The sequence below is a fragment of the Helianthus annuus genome, chromosome 9 (assembly GCF_002127325.2).
Source record: "Helianthus annuus cultivar XRQ/B chromosome 9, HanXRQr2.0-SUNRISE, whole genome shotgun sequence".
Lineage (NCBI taxonomy): Eukaryota > Viridiplantae > Streptophyta > Magnoliopsida > Asterales > Asteraceae > Helianthus > Helianthus annuus.
In genome coordinates, this window is record NC_035441.2 from 185,418,737 (window position 1) to 185,439,520 (window position 20,784).

Below are 20,784 nucleotides of genomic sequence, written 5' to 3' on the forward strand. Positions count from 1 at the left end.
CATGAATCTTTGTAGAGTTGAAAAACGAATCTACACTTTTATAAAATAAATTAAAGCTGATATGACATCTCCTCTTAGATGTTTACGTGTGCTTGTAATGCTTTGGGTTGAGTGGTTGACAAAGTCTTGTACAGTTGTATATGTCATCGTATTATCTAGTATTTCAAGTTACAAACTTCCCATTACTATGGAAGTCCCCACATTCAGTTCTCTAAAGGGCCATGTTATTGATTCAAGGACCATTTTGGGCTTGTCGTTAGTCGTATGACGTATGCTACCTTAGTTCCAATTCAGTTAACGTTTACCTCTCTTTTGTGCTCTTATTTTTTATTAACTTTTGATCTTATACGTAAAATAATTTTATTTTTATTAATGTCAAATTGTTGAAATAAAAAGAAGTGTTAGGATTATAAAAGGTGGGTAAAAATCAGAAAGAAAATCAGCGATGACGAATGTCCACGGATAGAGAGATGAGAGAGGGATGCGTTAGGCGGGATGGAAAGAAAGGGTTCATCTGGGGCGTCCATTTGGTGTTAGACTTTGAGATTTCTGAATATAGGGTTAGACGAATGAAGAAACTGGTTCATATGAATATGACTTGATAAAAATGAATAATGTCGAGATGCAGAAATACATATACGCTGGGTTTCATTCGGTGATAACCGCCTCCCCTAATTAACTTATACTAAACCTAATATTAATAATAATAACAATACTATCTAGCTTAAAATAATATAAGTGTATTATATCTAACACCCTCCCGTAAGCTAGATCACTTCAGATTTATGTGTAGCAGATTCTTCAACCGCAAGAAGTCCTTTGGTTGCAATGCTTTTGTCATGATATCCGCCATTTGATCTTTTGTTGCACAAAATATAACTGCTACTTCCCTTTTCTTGATCAAGTCTCTAATGAAATGATATTTGACTCTTATATGCTTACTCTTCCCATGATATACTGGATCTCTTGCCAAGCAGATGGTTGACTTGTTATCACAAAATATTGGAATGGAATAATCTTGTTTTCCTTCTAGATCATCTAAAATTCCTTTAATCCATAATGCTTGACACCCTGTTAAAGATAAAGCCATGTATTCTGCTTCCGTTGAGGACAACGCGACCACCTTTTGTTTCTTGGATTGCCACGATATGGGGCCTGATCCTAAATGAAATATATATCCAGAGGTGCTCTTACTATCATCTATGTTTCCAGCATAATCGCTGTCACTGAATCCCACTAGTTGTTTCTTTCCTCCTTTTGAATATGTAATTCCTTGCTCCTGAGTTCCTTTGATGTATTTCAGTATACGTTTTGCGGCATCCCAATGACTTTTCTTTGGATTTTCCATAAACCTACTTACTTTGCTTACTGCAAACATAATATCCGGTCTCGTGTTGGTTAGATACATTAAGCTTCCGACTAAACTGCGGTATACCCCTTCATCAACAAAATCTTCTGGATCATCTTTGGATAACTTTAAACCATACTCCATTGGTGTGGATACAGTGTTACATCCAGTCATTCGGAACTTTTCTAGTAGGTTTCTCATGTACTTCTTTTGTGAAAGAATGACATTTCCATTTTCATAAGTTACTTCTACTCCAAGAAAATAATGTAGACGTCCCATATCTGTCATTTCGAATTCCTTTTTCATTGATTCTTTGAAATCCGTAATTAATCTCATTGAATTACTTGCTAGAATTAGGTCATCTACATACAAGCATATTACTAGTTTTCCTTCTTCCGTGTCCTTTATGTAAAGTGTATGTTCATAAATACACTTCTTAAACTTGTTCTGAACGAAATAAGCATCTATTCGACTATACCATGCTCTCGGAGCTTGTTTCAACCCATATAGGGCACGTTTTAGGTGACATACCTTTTTCTCTTCTCCTTTCTTGATGTACCCTTGAGGTTGTTCAATATAAACTTGTTCCTCTAGCTTGCCATTCAAGAAAGCTGTTTTTACGTCCATTTGGTGAAGGTGCCATCCATGATGAGCTGCGAGGGCTAACACTAGTCTAACTGTTTCAAATCTGATTACAGGAGCAAATACCTCTTGATAATCTATCCCATATTTCTGCTTGTATCCCTTAACAACTAATCTGGCCTTGTATTTATCTATGTTTCCTTCCTCGTCATACTTTGTCTTATATATCCACTTTACACCAATAGGTTTCTGATGTAATGGAGGATCTACAAGTTCCCATGTTTGATTTTTGTGAATTGACTCGATTTCCTTATCCATTGCATCTGTCCATCTTGAGTCCTTGCTGGCTTCCTCATATGATGTTGGATCAGCACTTGTATAGAGAACAAAATTTACAGTTTGACGTTCGTTATATTTCTGTTGCACTTCTTCCTCAGTCAATTCTCTAGAATTTTGATAAATGATGTGAAGACTTTTAGTGCGAATAACTTCATTTTCTGAATCCGATGATGATGTGTTTTCGTGCTCTTGTGAGTGATTAGTCGCAGATAATTCCTCGTTTTGAGAGTGATTGTTCCCAATCGGACTTAGTTCTTCGTCTACATGCGGTGATGGCATACTTTGCTCTGAATGTTCTTGTGATGCAGAATCACTTTCAGTACTCCCAGAATTTCCTTTTTCTTGAGTTAGACTTTCTTCATCATCGGTTATATCAAGTGGCACATCGTTTGTTTTAGAGGTTGAAACCCATCTTTTGTTTTCATCAAACACTACATCTCGGCTGATTATAATCTTGTTCGTTAGTGGATTATATAATCTATATCCTTTGCTACGATCACTATATCCCACAAAAACAGTCTTTTCTGTTTTCATATTTAACTTATCACGACGTTGTTTAGGTGTATGCACATAAGCCAAACAACCGAATACTCTAAGGTGCTCGACATTCGGTTTGCTTCCATTCCATGCTTCATAAGGCGTCGTATCTGGTCTAGTTTTGGTCACCGTTCGATTTAAAACGTAGGTAGCACATGCTACAGCTTCAGCCCAATAACAATCTGTCAACTGTTTGGCGTTCATCATACTTCTGCTTAGTTCCATCAAGGTTCTATTTTTTCTCTCGGCCACACCGTTTTGTTGCGGGGAATAGCTATTTGTGAGTTGATGTCGTATCCCATTTGATTTCAAGTATTCTTGAAATGCATTGCTACAATACTCTCCACCTCGATCTGACCTTAGTGTTTTGACCGGATGATCAGATTGTTTTTCATTCAAGGCTTTGAAGGACTTGAAATAATTTAAAGCTTCTGACTTGTATTTTAGAAAATATACCCAGGTTTTCCTTGTGCAATCATCGATAAAAGTAATAAAATACCTGCATCCTCCTATTGATTCTGTCTTCATTGGTCCGCATATGTCAGAATGTACGAGCTATAATGGTTTACTAGCTTGCCACGTTGATTTCTTTGGAAATGCCTTTCTTGTTTGTTTTCCTGAAATGCACCCCTCACATATATGTTCTTGTTTCATGATTTTGGGCAACCCGGAAACAAGACCCTTATTTCCCATGTTGATAAGTGTATCCATATTAACGTGTCCATATCTTTCGTGCCACAGAGTTGATGAGCATTTTGTTGTCATTGTCATAGCAAGACTTATGTCACTACTCAGATGTAGAGGGAACATCTTATTACTTGTCATCCGAATATCTCTGATAACTTCACTATTTGCATCCTTTATAAAGCATCGACCCTTTTGAAACAGAATTGTATATCCTTTATTTATTAGTTGTTCCACACTTAACAGATTGTGCTTTAAACCTTCTACATAGAATACGTTTGGTATTGTCCGGGCTTTTCCTTTAAAAGAGACGGACACTTCTCCACTACCGACAACTTCTAATCTCTTGTCGTCTCCTGTTCTTACTTCCTTTTTTATGGATTCATCCAGATTGATGAATAAACTCCTGCTTCCTGTCATGTGATTACTACAGCCACTGTCGAGAAACCAACAATCATCCTTGACTGTCTCTTCCATATTAAATATCATGAACATCGTATCTTCATGTTCATCACTTTCATCGTCTTTATGTATTAAAACATTATCCGGTTTCTCACCCTCATCCTTCCTTTGACAGAATTTTGTTGTATGTCCGAGCCTTTGACAATTATAACATCTAATGTTATTCCAGTTTCGACCCTTCCCTTTGTTCCGCTGTTTCATTGAACCATCATTCCGAGTCAGTTTGTATCTATCTTGGATAGAATTTTGTACTTGAAATGCATGTTCAATCGGAATATCATCATATCATTTTAATCTCAGTTCATGAGATTGAAGAATTCCCATCAATTCTTCCGTCGAAACATCATGTAAATCTTTCGTTTCCTCTATTGTAATCACTACCGACTCATAATTTCGAGTCAAACTACGCAGGATCTTTTCCACTATCTTTTGTTCACTAATATTGTCTTCATTCATACGCAATTGATTTACTATTAATACTGTTCTATTGAAGTAATCTTCGATAGATTCTCCTTCTTTCATCCTAAGTGCATCAAAATCGCTACGAAGAGATTGAAGTTTAATGGTTTTTACCCGATTTTCTCCTCTGTAAGATTTGTGCAGGATGTCCCATGCCTCTTTTGATGTCTTTGCAAGTGCAATCCGCTCAAATATTGTTTCGTTTACTGATTGAAAAATGATATGCAACGCTCGTTTATCCTTCTTGACCGCATCTTTGTATGTTGCAGCTGCCTCCTCGGTGGGATTTGTACCCAGTTCCTTGAATCCCTCATCTATGATATTCCACAGATCTTGCGATTCAAATAATACTTTGATTTGAATGTGCCAGTGGTAATAATTTTGCCCGGTGAGTTTGGGAATCTGTGTTTGGAGTCCTTGTGCCTGATTCATGTTGATTGTTTAAACTTGCAATTTCCGAATTCGATCAAATGTGGCTCTGATACCACTTTGTTAGACTTTGAGATTTCTGAATATAGGGTTAGACGAATGAAGAAACTGGTTCATATGAATATGACTTGATAAAAATGAATAATGTCGAGATGCAGAAATACATATACGCTGGGTTTCATTCGGTGATAACCGCCTCCCCTAATTAACTTATACTAAACCTAATATTAATAATAATAACAATACTATCTAGCTTAAAATAATATAAGTGTATTATATCTAACATTTGGTTTGTCTAGGTAGCATCCGCATGACATCATTTGCGAAAAGCCCATTGGGATATTATGACACGATAACGGATCAAATGAATGTGACAATGAAATGGCAAGTACAAAGACTTAGAAAAAAACAAGTGGACTCAAACACAAACACACTGAATTTGATCATTTCATAAATAATACACGTTATGGTGCACCCACACACACATTATTCGAAATACATAGTCATGCACACAATAATGAAACACAAAGCCAATACAATACACACGGTTATGAAACACATAACCAAATACAACAAACGCAATATAGAATGATAAACGAGAGAAATTCCATCAAACACCACAATAGTGTTTGAGGGGGTTTCTCAGTTTTCTACTATTTTGGTAGGTATGGAAATCTATATACTTGTAGTGCTCAAATGGCTTATACTGCACAGGGTGTTCTTCATCAACCAGTTCTTGAGGTGCCTGTATCTCGAGGTCCCGGATATACGACGACACCACCATCGAAAATCTGTCTTTTTTCCCTTCCATCATCACCCTATGGACCGGTGCCTCCATCCGTCCATTTGTCCATGCCTAACAATATTCAAAACACTTGTATATTTCACATCTGAATTTCATTACAGAACACTAAATTATTGCGAAATTATTCATGGACGTACCGTGCAAACATCACCGGCCATGAACACAAAACCCGAGGGTGAAAGATCAACTTCAACCCATTTCTGGTCCTTCGTCTTTATCTCGAGACCCTTTCCTTGTTCTTTTTGATGGAGTATGGTTATGAAACTTTTGTCCGTGTGAGGAAAGAGACCTAACCTTGGCTCGTCCCCCTTAGGGCTTTCGTATTTATTGAATTTAAGAATGTAATCCGTAGATGCAAGGAACGGCTCGTAGTGTTGCTCTATTCCATAACTTTTCGCCACCATTCTCATCACTATCTCCTCTAGTTGTGCTACAGCATGTACGAACGTTGATGCAGTTTCACTGAAACATAATGCAACCAAATGGAAATAGGCAAGTCGACCAGGAAAATTGTTACTATTTATTATGTATAGACCAATATTGTTAAGTAAAGCAAAAGGAATCGAACCGAAACGTAACAACATACCTGAATGTGTCATTTCCTGAGGGCCACATGAGTTTTGCAAATGCTTCAACTCCTTCTTTAGTGGTTGCTTTTTCAATGGTTAATCTTTCGAAACCAGGATTCTTGGGGGATTGGCCAAAATAACCATGACCCGCTCCATCTGAAGTGTTTAGGATTTTGACCTCATAGGGAAGATCTAGTAGTTCCTGAGATGCAGCGAATATTGCATCGTGAAGTTGTGAAGAGACACCATCATATATGGCTATGAAACAGCCGTATTCTTCAAGTGCACGAACAACTTCATCGCATGTTTTCGCCCATGAGCTCGAATCAGAGTTCAAGTCTTTTACAGACACGTTAATAACAGGAAGGGAAGCCATTTGGAACAAGATTTTTATTTTGTAACAAAGACTTGATTGGAACAAGATATAGTGATCATAGCGTTGGGTTCCTGGCTGTACTTATAGATGAATGATCACTGAGTTCAACCCATAAAATTATGAATTTCTTAAGGTGGACCACATGAAATATCAAAATAACAGTGATTGATTATGAGTTAGGACATAATATAAATGAAAGGGAAAAGTCCTAAATAGAACATATGATAAAAAATTACTCTAAAATTCCTAAACAGGGTCTTGAGGGTTGTTGATAGTAATTTCTCGAGCCCTAGGACCCATAGCTTTGTCTTTTGTAGGATAGTGTTTGCTATTCAAAAGAGGGTTGCGGCGTAGCTTTTGCCTGTTTACCCGCCACTTATTTGTTACCCTAACTCTCTAAAATGAAAATTGACTTTCCAAATTTCAAAAATGAAGTATTAAGTACTAAAAAACGTACGCACTTCACATAACTCATTCCACATGGACACAATTGGGACTCAACACATACTTTTTGTGCAAAAGTAAACTCATTTTTTAACTTCTTTGTGCGAGACGCACAAAGATATCAATGGCTGCTGGGTGGATGCACAAAGAAATCAAAATTAAAGGCTTCGGCGAGACGTAACAAAGAAATTAAAGGTGTCGCGGGGTTGCACAAAGAAAAATGATTTATATAACCAAGAGTTTTATTATTTTCTATTCTTTAGCGTGATTTGTTGCCACGTAGAATGCAATTTCACACAAATAATTTTTCCTAATGTCTTTTTTGCACAAATTAAGAATACACGTGTCACACAACTAAGGTCTCTACATGGAGTGCGTTCTCACACCAACTTTGACAAGTGGAATACGCTTTTCACAGAATCCATGCTCATTTTAGAACTTGGAAAGTCTATATTCATTTTGGAGTTTTTTTTTGTATATTCATTTTAAGAATTTTGCATGAACGAATATGGTTTTGAAAATAAATCAGGATACACATAAACAATCACCATTCTAGGAGATTTTCACACAAACAATCTCATAGCATAAGATTTTTGGTTCTGTTTTTGATTTCAGATATTTGAATTTTGTTCAAAGCAAATAAACCAAACAAGTCAAATGGAGATTCATAAATAGCCCAAATTATTTGTGGGTGAAAGTTATAAAAAGTATTCATGGGGAGAAACTTGATGAATCCAACTTGTCTGATTTAAAGTAAAGAGATTTGGTCTAATATTATTAATTCGGTTAATAAGCTGAACGATGATGCTATAATCACTCATTCAGTTGGTTGGGTATTTAATAACGGGAATAATACTTTGTCTTGGAAAGATATTTGGCTGGGTAATGCTACCCTTTCGGCTCAATTTCCAGGGGGCGCGATTGAAGCCTCTCAACTCTATGATCGATGGAAAAGTTTCGTACTTCTGTTTATGCGAGATTGTGAGGATACGTGGTGTTGGGAGTTGGATGTTTTTTTAGGTGAAAGCTATTAAAAGACATACTGATCGGGTGGTTTTGCCTGATGAGCCTCATGCTTCGAGATCATATAAACAGTTTTGGTAAATGTTTCGTGGTGGGTAGGGATGTTTCCTTTCCGGATAACAAAGGCCCTTCCTCCATGATTCATAGATAGATTTGAACAGATTTGGAGATTTTGAAACAAAGAATTGTTTGGTCGGCAAAATTAAGGAGTACAAATAAAGTCTTTTTGTTCATTTGTTTTGATTTCTTTTCTTTGGTTTTCGTCTCGAAATCCTAAGTGCAGCTTTGTTTTGTTAGAGTTTTTAATATGTAACTTTCTTTGTTTTTTCTCTTTCTTTTTTGTTAGGATTTGCTAATTAGGTTGGTTTTTATAAAGTTTGTCTTTCCAAAAAATGGTAAAATATCAAATAATATACCAAGTTTAAAAAAAGAACAGTTAAAACAAATAAAAAATAAATAAGAAAGTCATTCCGCAGAAAACCGAGAACCAGAATTCAATTTTGTTACCCTAACTCTCTAAAATGAATATTGACTTTCCAAATTTCAAATTTTGTATGAAAATATGTTTTTTTTTAACAGCAAGGTCATATAATCCCTACTTCTAAATTACACCAATTTACTCCAGAAATCCTAGTCTCTTCTCAATCCTAGTCTCTTCTCAGGAAGCATAAAAGCCTCTATCACCCCACCAAAGTGATGATGGCACCAATGGATTACCATCTATGTCAAGGACTAAACAATACACTATATACCAACAGTAGTAGCATTTAATAATTAATAAACGGAGTTTGATTTTTTTTCAATGTACGATACATTACGTGATCAATAATTGACGTCAAATGTTAATTGCGATGGTGATATTGTAATTGCTAAAATTGAAAAAGCCTGACTTTTTTCATAACGGAGTTTGTTATTGATTTGACCGCTTGCACGTTTATTTTAGACTCAATAACTATGTTGAGAATTACAAACTATTGTATGATAAATGCAATTTTTAAACTATTAGACTAATAGAGTTAAAATCAGCAAACCATAAAGACGAATATTAAGGTTTACTCTAAATAAAAAAAAGATATATCTTTAAAAGTCATGTTTATCACACGGGTTGAATAAATGTAATTTTACATAATAAATAATAAAAAACTTTAAACACCCCGTGTATTGTACGGGTTGAATAAATGTAATTTTATATACTAAATAATAAAAAATTATATCTTTAAACCCCATTGTATTACACGGGTTGAATAAATGTAAATATAGCAAATGATAAAAAAATATATCTTTAAAAACCTCGTTTATTACACCGGTTGAATAAATGTAATTTTGTATACTAAAAAATAAAAAAAAGTTACATCTTTAAAAAACTCGTGTATTACATGGGTTGAATAAATATAATTTTACATATTAAATAATAAAAGGGTTACAGGTTAGGTTTGTTTTTATAAACTAAACTCAATCAAATAAAAACATCTTTCTTAAAGGTTATAACACCTCACGGAGAAGAGCCGATAAGATATATATTATCACATTTTTTTTTGTATAATACCATGTTTATTATATTAATACAATATCATCGTCAAACTAAATGTTAACGTTATATTAATATTAAAACATGTAAAATATTAATTTACATAATGTTATGTTAATATTCTTTTTGTTTTGATTAATATATTAGTTGCCGTGCGGATATTATATTTATCTGACAATATTAAGTTTGGTTTTCATAATAGATAATTTGGTTTATTTAAAAACATTTTATCTTAAATTAACAATTTAAATTTAAGGATAATATTTTATTAGAGAAATAGAAGGATTCTATTTCAAATTCAAGGTAGGATAAAATTTAATAATTTATTATTAATTAATAAAACGTGTCACCACATATTGGTTTGATTTATTACCCTACCTATCTAAAATGAATATCAACTTTCCAAATTTCAAAAAATGAATATGTATTCAGTACTAATAATGTACTTCAAATCAAATTTTGTGTGAAAACTCATATATATATATATATATATATATGCTAGACAAAAAACCCTAAAAATTTTAGGAAACTCTGGAAACTCAAATCTCCCCCCATTTTTACCCAACCTCCCGACATTTTTTTTTTTTGAAAAAAATAACACATGTAATATACATGTTTTAAAGTGTTTTGGCCCAAAAAAAAAACAAAAAAGCGCCGAAGGGATGTTTTTTAAAAAAATAAACAAATTTCAACAATGTCCGGTTGCCTAACATGTGTTAGGCACAAAAGACAGAAACTTGCTGATTTTTTTTAAAATCATCCCTTCGGCGCTTTTTTTATTTTTTTGGCCTAAAACTCTTAAAAACATGTATATTACATGTGTTATTTTTTTTCAAAAAAAAAAAAATGTCGGGAGGTTGGGTTTTCTAGGATTTTCTATATATATAGGGTTTTCTATATAGCCATCCCCTATATATATATATATTGAAAAGTCAATGGAAGTTATATACCATCTATTTCAAATACACCATATACCAACAATAGTTGCATTTAATAATTAATAAACGCCTTCTTGTTATAAATAAACTATATTATGGTGACTATCCACATTCTAACTCTTATCTCTTCATGTCCTTTGTATTAATGTAAGAACAATATATATAGAGTTCTTTGTATTGCATGTTTACATCTCAATGAAAAAGAATTCCTATTCACTTATTCTCTATAGTCTTGTTCTCTCATGTTTAGTATAGTTGTATATGGATTGCTAATAGACCATTGTTTTACAACACGTTATCAGTACGAGTTGCTGCAATATCTTCATATCCATGATTTGAATCTTCATATCCATGATTTGATTTTTCTTTCATCCATTCAGGTAACAATACACAAAGCTCATATTTCTACTTAATAATTGTTTTATTATTTTAGACATCTTGAATAATGTTATCGTATCCATGAAAAGTAAAATTAAGAGTAGAAACAATTGACCTACCGCCTTTCACCTTGGACTTCATGGCTCCATGTTTTGTCCTCATTTTATTGTTTTTGTATATACTCATAACTAGAAAATTTGGATTTAGTTTTGTGAATATTTTGATGGCATGAAAGTAACTGAGGAGAAAATGATCGAAAAATAAATTATATTTGATTTGTTTTCAAAAAATAAATAAATAACAACGTTTAAAGCCTTTGAAGATTATTTTTTTTCCATGCAATTGCTTACGTTCTTCATTAGCATCAAATAAAAAATGTGTGACTTCTACTTTATAAAATCGGACTCTTTCATAAAATTTACTACATTTTAGATTTGTAATATTTCAGATTTCCCCCAATATCATCATTAAGTCATCATGACTCGTGACCTCATTATTTTTTTATGTATATTTTTTCTTTTGGTTGTTCTTATATGGGCTCGATGAAAATCTTGCATAGGTTAACTAGTCATAATCTATTATTCATCCATTATAAATGTATGAAAGTTTAAATGTGATATATAATATTTACATTTGCTAGTAACGGGTCAATATGATCATCAACATGCACATAAATTATTTGTTTGTATTAAGAATTATTTTGACCTTTTGATTTCAACTAAGAAATTGTATTTAAGATGATGAGCCAAATAAACTTTGTTTGAAAACAAGTTAATTTGCATATATCTAATTAATATTTGCCGAAGAAACCTGATTTTCTATGTATTTAATTGGCCATATACTTCACCGGTTGAAATCTCGTTGGAATTGATAATTTGATATACATGATCTAGAATTATGCTTTTGTGTTTGGCCGATTGCTTTCTAAAACCACCAAAGAATTTGAAGGGAGGTTAAGAAGAAACTGGATGGTAACTAATTACTATAATTCAATTTTTAAATTAGCTATAAAGAGCTATAAAGAAATCATTTAAATTAGCCATAAAGAGCTATAAAGAAATCATTTAAATTAGCCATAAAGAGCTATAAAGAAATCATTTAAATTAGCCATAAAAAGCTATAAAGAAATCATTTAAAGTGGCAGTTAACATTCCCTATTAGTTTATATAATTAATGAAAAGTTTATTAGCAATTTAGATAAGTTTTACATCTTTGCCACTTCATTATATTCTTTCAACACTTTTATGTATTATTTTCATTTACGTTTTTCATCATAATACATGTTTTAAAGGTAAAATAACTCTTGCATGTATGATTAATTACATTAAGCATCAATCATCTTTATTATTATTATGATTATTCATTCTGATATTCAAAAAGTAAAAGTGTGACACTTTGTTGCATTTCTAGTTCATAAAGTAATAGCCTATAATGGCTCAACTATTTAAATTGAGTTAAATTGTATTTAGTCATGTTTATATAAATCTTTATAATATTTTAATAGTGGTTCTAAAGATAATTTCGTTGTCTCAAATGGTTTATATACAATTATCTTTTATTATATTTTTTGGCGACGTGTTACAAAGTCATGCATTTGTAATTTTATGTATACATTGTGTTTCATATATTAGCAGTTTTGATAAGAACATCAAAATAACCAAAGTTGTGTATGCTCACAAGTTATAAACACAACTGAATTGTGATCAAGAATCATTTATAGTATGACACTCGAAGTGTCTAATTCCCTAAAGCATATTATAAACTTATCAAAGCTTGTAAGAGTTTGGACCGATAAATCCTAATGTCCCGGTCATATAACTTTTTCTAGTTGAGGTTATGTGATGAAAAGATTATTTATATTGGTTGAATAAAACAATTTCCATTTGTCAAACCTCAAATATGCTGATAAAGTAGTAATATTAATATATATATATATATATATATATATATATATATATATATAGGGTGGGGTTTGGCTACAAAGTCCATTTTTCCTACAAAGTGTACAAAGTCATAAAACACCACAATTTCAGCCGTAAAACACACTCGAAACCCACAAATAACTGAGTGACTAAAACACAATATTCAAACCATAACAGTTCATAGAAACTTCAAACACGCTATCGTAGAACTATGAACATAAAACACAAAATGATAATCAACATAAAACACACTAATGTTAGTCATTCAATAATCAAAGCCTTATCATCCAAAACACAACACAAAACCCACAAAATATGGTGTTTTAGTAATTTTCACTTTGTTATTTGTGCGTTTTGAGTGTGTTTTATGGTTGGCATTGTGGTGTTTTATGACTTTTTACACTTTGTAGGAAAAATGGACTTTGTAGCCAACTCCCACCCTATATATGAAGGTTCATTTGAGAAGAAAATTTAATTGAGAAGAAAAAGAACAAAGGGTAATTTTGTAAAACATTAAATAGTTTTTTCACTTATCTCATTTATTATCATTTTTTACTAATTAATTAGTCATAAAGACTACTATCCTCCACCTTAAGTTTTTTTTCCTACACACATCAAAAGTTATCCTACATATTTCGAAATTCATCCTACACGTTGAAATTTATCCTACACAACTCGTAATTTGTCCTACACAACTCGTAATTTATCCTACACTTTAAATTATTTTATATTATTTTTTTTGAAAAAATATATATTTTGAAAATAAGTTACAAAAAATTTAATGTACTAGCTATTAAAGAGGAAGACTACAAATTAATTACCAATGTAGATTTACCAATGTACCCTTATAGTAACATTAAATACTTATATTAAATAAAGTAAAATAAAGCATTCTTATTGGTTGAAATTTGTTCTTTTTTCTTCTTACAAAATATTTCTTCTCATTTGAACTCTCCACTATATATATATATATATATATATATATATAAGGTTTGAAATAACCAGAATGAAGGTTGTGTGGCTCTAAGCTATCTCTTAAGGTAAATGCAATGATAGATTAGTGAAAGGTCGAGATCATGTACATAACAAAAGCAATTGTAATGATAGCACTATGAAAGTTGTGTGGTTATAATCCATTCTCTAAAAGTGAATGTGATGATATAATGATCGTTATAAAGGTCATGATCATGGTAAATGATGAGGGAAATCTTTTTCTTATGTTCGTTCTCTTGTTCATAAGTAAACTACTCTGATGTTAGTTACTTAATTTGATAGATAATAGTTCATTTGAGTTAGTGTTGATGCTCATTTATACAGAATTTCACATGAATCCTAAATCAATGTTGAGAACCCGAAGTTCTCCCAAATGTATACAAAGTCCCGTTTGTTTTGATAATGATTTTTCAAGTTCAACCCAAACTTTAGTTCATCGCACTTGACATTTTTGGCTAACATATAGCCTAGTGATGGAAAACCTTATGAATAGTACATGTTTTCCCTCTAAACAAAGGCTAAAACTATAATATTTCACGTGGTAGAGACGCTATTGATACTATTTCACGTGTTAATAGCATATTAAATGCTCCAGAAGAGCATCGATAGTTTACTCGATGATATCGAATTTTTTAATTCATAATGCATCATATTCTAATGTATACCGAAGAAATTTATTAAGTTTCCACTATGTTTGAATGAAAAGTCATCACCTTGGAATGGTGTAAAAGAAAATGTACTAAATATCTAAAATATATCATATAGTAATATGGCCAGAAGACTATATTAGAATTTACTAGAAATGATACTAATTTTCCACAATGTTCCAGTAAATCAAATATGGTGAATAACCAGAAGTTACTAGAATATTTATACGTTCACCATATGGCATGACCAAATAGGTAATCAAGATAGCATCATGATATGCTAAACAATCAAACATGCTAACCGGTAACTTAGCACCTCTAAGTAATCTAAAAACATTGCTCCCAAAATGCCTTATCATATGTCTAGTTAGTTTTTTTTGTGGCAAATAAATTTTTATGCCCTTCCAAACAATAAACTCCTACAAACAATCCCTCTTTTATGGGACCATTGAAATGTACAGTTGTGTGGATTGTGGCATTCATACATGGTTACATGTGAGTTTTTAGCTACCCGTATGTAGCATATGCCCAACACTATGGAACGTTGTTTTTTTTTTTGGACATGGTTTAACACTGTTCTTTGACAACCCAATTGTAGGGATCATTGTTGGGCACAATGTGAAATATAGTGAGAGGCATACGTAGTCGAGACGGAATTCGTCGATTGATTATATCAATTCAAAACCAACTGCTTATCACAAATACTCCCCATTACAACTGATCTCCTGAAGATCGTTTGAGTGAAAGCATTGGGGGATTTGTTGGAAACCCGCAAAAGAAGATTTTGATGCCGACCAATTCGTGTCGAGTGTTGGAGTGTAGGTGGGTAACGAGAAAATGTTTGGATTCGGGTTGTTTTAATTGTAGGGATCCATGACTAGTATTTATAAAAATGAAGAGATGTATAAAAGCGAGAGAGATTGGGTTGATATTGTATGAAAAAATGGAATAAATGGTTAGTATTTATAAAGGAAAAAAGAAATTATTATTACTTTTTTAATAGAAAGAGCTGTTCAACCGCTATATATTTGAATTGGAGGCCCGGCGAGAACGTCTAAGGAGAGACGATGGCAACGCGACGAGGTAAGGGAGTTGTAGCCGGTCCTCAACGTGGCTTGTCGTCCCGGGGACGAGTCCCACACTCTTAAGCCTAATGTCTTTTTTGCACAAAGAATGCACGTATCACACAACTATGGTCTCTACATGGAGTGCGTTCTCACACCAACTTTGACAAGTGGAATACGTTTTTGCACATAATGCATGTTAATTTTAGAACTTGGAAAGTCGATATTCATTTTGGAGTATTTTTTATATATTCATTTTGAGAATTTTTGCATGAACAAACATGGTTTTGAAACAATCATCATTCTAGGAGATTTTCACACAAAGAATATCATAGCATAAGATTTTTGGTTCTGTTTTTTATTTCAGATTTTGTTCGAAGCATATAAACCAAATAAGTCAAATGGAGATTCATAAATAGCTCAAATTCTTTGTGGGTGAAAGTTATAAAAAGTATTCATGGGGAGAAACTTAACGCTGATGATATAATCACTCAAATTCTTATGATTTAAAGTAAAGAGATTTGGTCTAATATTATTAATTCGGTTAATAAGCTTAACGCTGATGATATAATCACTCATTCGGTGATTGGGAAGTTAGTTGGTATTTGTTAACGGGAATAAAAACTGTTTGATCATAGATTGGTGGGTTAATTTAGGATGGTTGTGGGATTGGAGGCGTATTCCTAGGAGCAGGATTGAAGCCTCTCAACTTCATGAGTTGAGAACGTTTGGTACTTCTGTTTCTATGCGAGATTGTGAGGATAAGTGATGTTGGGAGTTGGAGTTGGATGTTTTTTTCGGTGAAAGCTATTAAAAGACATATTGAACCGGTGGTTTTGCCTGATGGGCCTCATTACAAGAGATCGTATAAATTTATCGGAAGGTTGGTATCTTTGTCACAATGAAATGGTGTAGAAAAAAAATGGAAGGATGACTATTAACAAGTGGACTCAAGCACACTGAATTTGATCATTTCATTAATAATACACATTACGGTGCACCCGCACACACATTATTCGAAATACATAGTCATGCACACAATAATGAAACACATAGCCAATACAATACACACGGTTATGAAACACATAACCAATACAACAAACGCAATATAGAATGATAAACGAGAGAAATTCCATCAAACACCACAATAGTGTTTGAGGGGGTTTCTCAGTTTTCTACTATTTTGGTAGGTATGGAAATCTATATACTTGTAGTGCTCAAATGGCTTATACTGCATAGGGTGTTCTTCATCAACCAGTTCTTGAGGTGCCTGTATCTCGAGGTCTCGGATATACGATGAAACCACCATCGAAAATCTGTCTTTCTTCCCTTCCATCATCACCCTATGGACTGGTGCCTCCATTCGTCCATTTGTCCATGCCTAACAATATTCAAAACACTTGTATCCTTCACATGTGAATTTCATTACAAAACACTAAATTATTGTGAAATTATTTATGTACGTACCGTGCAAGCATCCCCGGCCATGAACACAAAACCGGAGGGAGAAAGATCAACTTCAACCCATTTCTGGTCCTTCGTCTTTATCTCGAGACCTTTTCCTTGTTCTTTTTGATGGAGTATGGTTATGAAACTCTTATCCGTGTGAGGAAAGAGGCCTAGCCTCGGTTCGTCTGTCTTAGGGCTTTCGTATTTATTGAATTTAAGAATGTAATCCGTTGATCCAAGGAACGGCTCATAGTGTTGCTCTACTCCATAACTTTTCGCCACCATTTTCATCACTATCTCCTCTAGTTGTGCTACAGCATGTACGAACGTCGATGCAGTTTCACTGAAACATAATGCAACAAAATGGAAAATAGGCAAGTTGACCAAGAATATTGTTACTATTTTATATCATGTATAGACCAATGTTGTCAAGTAAAGCAAAAGGAATCAAACCGAAGGGAACAACATACCTGAATGTGTCATTTCCTGAGGGCCACATGAGTTTTGTAAATGCTTCAACTCCTTCTTTAGTGGTTGCTTTTTCAATGGTTAATCTTTCAAAACCAGGATTCTTGGGTGACTGGCCAAAATAACCATGACCCGCTCCATCTGAAGTGTTTAGGATTTTGACCTCATAGGGAAGATCAAGTACTTGCTGAGATGCAGCGAATATTGCATCATGAAGTTGTGAAGACACACCATCATATACGGCTATGAAACAGCCGTATTCTTCAAGTGCACGCACAACTTCATCGCATGTTTTCGCCCAAGAGCTCGAATTAGAGTTCAAGTCTTTTACAGACACGTTAATAACAGGAAGGGAAGCCATTTGGAACAAGATTTTTTTATTATTATTTTGTAACAGAGACTTGTTTGGAACAAGATGTGATCATAACGCTGGGTTGGTGGTTATATTTATAGATGAATGAATGGAGTACATAGAAAACTCAAGGGAAACTACCTTAATTTAGTCATTTAAATATATTTATTATTATTATTATTATTATTATTATTATTATTATTATTATTATTATTATTATTTTTTTTTTTTTTTCGATGTACTATACATTACGTGATCAATAATTGATGTCAAATGTTAATTGCGATGGTGATACTGTAATTGCTAAAATTGAAAAGCCTGACTTTTTTCATAACAGAGTTTGTTATTCATTTGACCGTTTGCACGTTCATTTTAGGCTCAATAAGTATGTTGAGAATTGCGGAAACCGCATTAAAACTTGTATCTTTTGTTTTATTGGACAAAATAATATTTCTATTAGAAATGTGTTCCCTCTCTCTACACACACACACACACACATATATATATATATATATATATATAGGATAAGGATCCGTTAGGAACCCCCCTTTATTGCGAGAACCGCGAGAAACAATGTGAACACATGGCATTATTGTAAATATATTGAACTACAACACAAAACACGCGGTGGCATATATTATAAATATATTGAACTGTAACATAAGACACGTCCCCTGTTTTAGGGTTTCTCCAGTTCAATTCATTCATTCCCAAACCACAATCTGCATCATCAGCAACGACACATTGAGGGATCACGGCTGTTCACGGCGGCGTACAGGCGGCACACAAGAGTGTACGGTGGTTCTCACGGCAATAAACAACGGTCGATCCCACAAATTTCACGGGTTCGTTCGTATCTCATCGGCCGTTCACGCATTTCACGGTGGAGCGGCAGTCGGCGTTCACGGGATCCACGGCGGGGCATAAGTCGGCGGTGGTGATGGTCTGGTGGTGGTGACCATGACAACTGTGTGTCTAGGGTTCCGGCAAGGGTACCAGTGTCTCTCATAGTGTCTCTCATCGACCGATCTAGATACAGAATGGGACACTTGAATGTTATCTTGAACAACCGCAACGTCATTGACTTGAATCGACCGATCTAGATACAGAATGGGACACTTGAAGGTGATCTTGAAGTCAGAGACTTGAATCAAAGACTTGAATCGGTGTTCCAGCGAGAATTCAGGTAATCTCTGTTCGTCTGCATCTCTCCATTTTTATGCAGATCGGTTCATCGTGTAGTTAGTGGGCGAGCGTGAAGGAGATGGGCAGTGACTGTAGGTTCACCACCGTCAATCCAACATCGCGGTTACAACTACACCACCGGACCATCCCGGATGGGTCACTGCGGATTGGACATTTGTAAGTGTTTATTATTGTGTAAATCGGTGTTAACTTTAAGTTTTTTTTTCTGTCCGTATGTTGCTTTTGAATTATTACATTTACTATATTTGAAGTGCTTATGTAAAAGTGAATAAAAATGACGTCAAGAGGAGATGAGATTGCTCTGATTGGCATAATTCAGTGTTTCTCATCTTTATAAGTTTTTTGTGACTGATATGCACATGTGCATTGCAGTTTATACGGTTTGAGACTAAAAGGTATTATACATCTATACTTGTAAATTATCTATACTTGTGAATTATACTATTGCGTTAAAATGATAAGCAATAAATTATACTGCATTGAATGATATGTAAATGTGCATTATGTTGACAAATACATTATGTCGTTATATATTAAATGATAATGCACATGTGCATTGTGTGACAATTACATTATGCACGTGTGCATTATGTAGACATTATTATGTTGACAACTACATTGTGCACATTTGTGCACATATGCATTATTTTGACAATTAAACTATGTAGACATTTAACGACAATCTATAACCATCACAAATTAATCATCACATATAAACTTTTAGCCAACCCAACGATACATAACTATACATATGTTTAAACATCACTAAAATCACCTATTTATCATTAATAAACATGAAACAACTAACTTATTGTTTTCTTACGTATATTACTTATCATGCACATGTGCATCCCATTACCACACCCTGTAATAATTACAAAATTTTAAACAACTTTTATTTATTATTTACACAGGAACAGTACAGGAACAGTACGCCTAATAGCACCCCATATTGGATACCCGATGTTGACGATGATCCCGAAGAATCTGCATACATACAAGAATCTGAGCAAGCTCTTAGACGTTCAACCAGACCAGAAGTCCATAAATCAACCAACCCGACTTATTATTCTTGAGCAAGCTCTTGCACTATATGTTTGTTTTCAAATGTTTAAGATTATCATCGTTATATTTTGTTATCAATTACCTATTGTATGTGTTATACTTTGTTATCAATTACCTATTATATGTAATCGTTTCATATTTTATTATTATCCATCTAACTTATATGACCAAACTTACTATATTGACAGAAAAATGCACATGTGCATACATGTTTACTGTTTGACTCCTTATGGTTACTGATATGAAAAAATGCACCTGCGCATACACTTATTTAATTATGGTTACTCAATATTATATGCACATATATTATCTCCACTTTGGGGTTTCGGTAGTTCACCAGCACCAGTTCATGGTCTTCTCACTCGGCCGAGAGGCATTCACGGCGGTTCACGGCGGCGGAGAGCCGTGCACGATGGTTTTCATGGCATATAGATAGTCGTGCACGATGGTTTTCATGGCATATAGATAGTCGTGTTCATGTACTTCATGGTGGTTGCAGTCGGGTCGGCACGATGTTTACAATGGCATATGGCGTCTTCGTGTCGATCTGTGTCGATCCTCGTATATCCGATGAACCTCCTCATATATTGTCTGAAATATCATCATCATACAACATCTGATGCCGACTTTGGTGGTCCATCTGTTGTCAGTCCCGTTGATAGTCACAGAATTATGTCTAAAACTGTGGAAAGTCGACATACCCTTCATAGATTTGAA

General features: G+C 33.8%; 2 protein-coding genes across 2 annotated transcripts; both read right to left on the reverse strand.

The window, feature by feature from the left end:
• Positions 1 to 5,253: 5,253 nt before the first annotated feature.
• LOC110880103 (probable 2-oxoglutarate-dependent dioxygenase AOP1) lies at positions 5,254 to 6,655 on the reverse strand. Its single transcript, XM_022128665.2, has 3 exons — positions 6,232 to 6,655; positions 5,783 to 6,107; positions 5,254 to 5,696 (listed from the first exon to the last, which is right to left on the reverse strand). Exons 1-3 carry the CDS (start codon positions 6,588 to 6,590, stop codon positions 5,451 to 5,453), a joined length of 930 nt encoding a protein of 309 aa, XP_021984357.1. The 5' UTR covers positions 6,591 to 6,655; the 3' UTR covers positions 5,254 to 5,450.
• A 9,822-nt stretch (positions 6,656 to 16,477) lies between these two features.
• Positions 16,478 to 17,876, reverse strand: LOC118479244 (probable 2-oxoglutarate-dependent dioxygenase AOP1). Its single transcript, XM_022128663.2, has 3 exons — positions 17,447 to 17,876; positions 16,995 to 17,319; positions 16,478 to 16,908 (listed from the first exon to the last, which is right to left on the reverse strand). The coding sequence occupies exons 1-3, from the start codon at positions 17,803 to 17,805 to the stop codon at positions 16,663 to 16,665; spliced, it is 930 nt and encodes a 309-aa protein (XP_021984355.1). The 5' UTR covers positions 17,806 to 17,876; the 3' UTR covers positions 16,478 to 16,662.
• Positions 17,877 to 20,784: the final 2,908 nt, after the last annotated feature.

Coding starts and splice junctions, on each gene's coding strand:
- LOC118479244 (XM_022128663.2), bottom strand. CDS start 17,805: ATGGCTTCCCTTCCTGTTATTAACGTGTCTGTAAAAGACTTGAACTCT. Junction 17,320..17,446: donor TCAGGAAATGACACATTCAG/GTATGTTGTTCC, acceptor ATTATGTTTCAG/TGAAACTGCATCGACGTTCG. Junction 16,909..16,994: donor TGGCCGGGGATGCTTGCACG/GTACGTACATAA, acceptor GAATATTGTTAG/GCATGGACAAATGGACGAAT.
- LOC110880103 (XM_022128665.2), bottom strand. CDS start 6,590: ATGGCTTCCCTTCCTGTTATTAACGTGTCTGTAAAAGACTTGAACTCT. Junction 6,108..6,231: donor TCAGGAAATGACACATTCAG/GTATGTTGTTAC, acceptor ATTATGTTTCAG/TGAAACTGCATCAACGTTCG. Junction 5,697..5,782: donor TGGCCGGTGATGTTTGCACG/GTACGTCCATGA, acceptor GAATATTGTTAG/GCATGGACAAATGGACGGAT.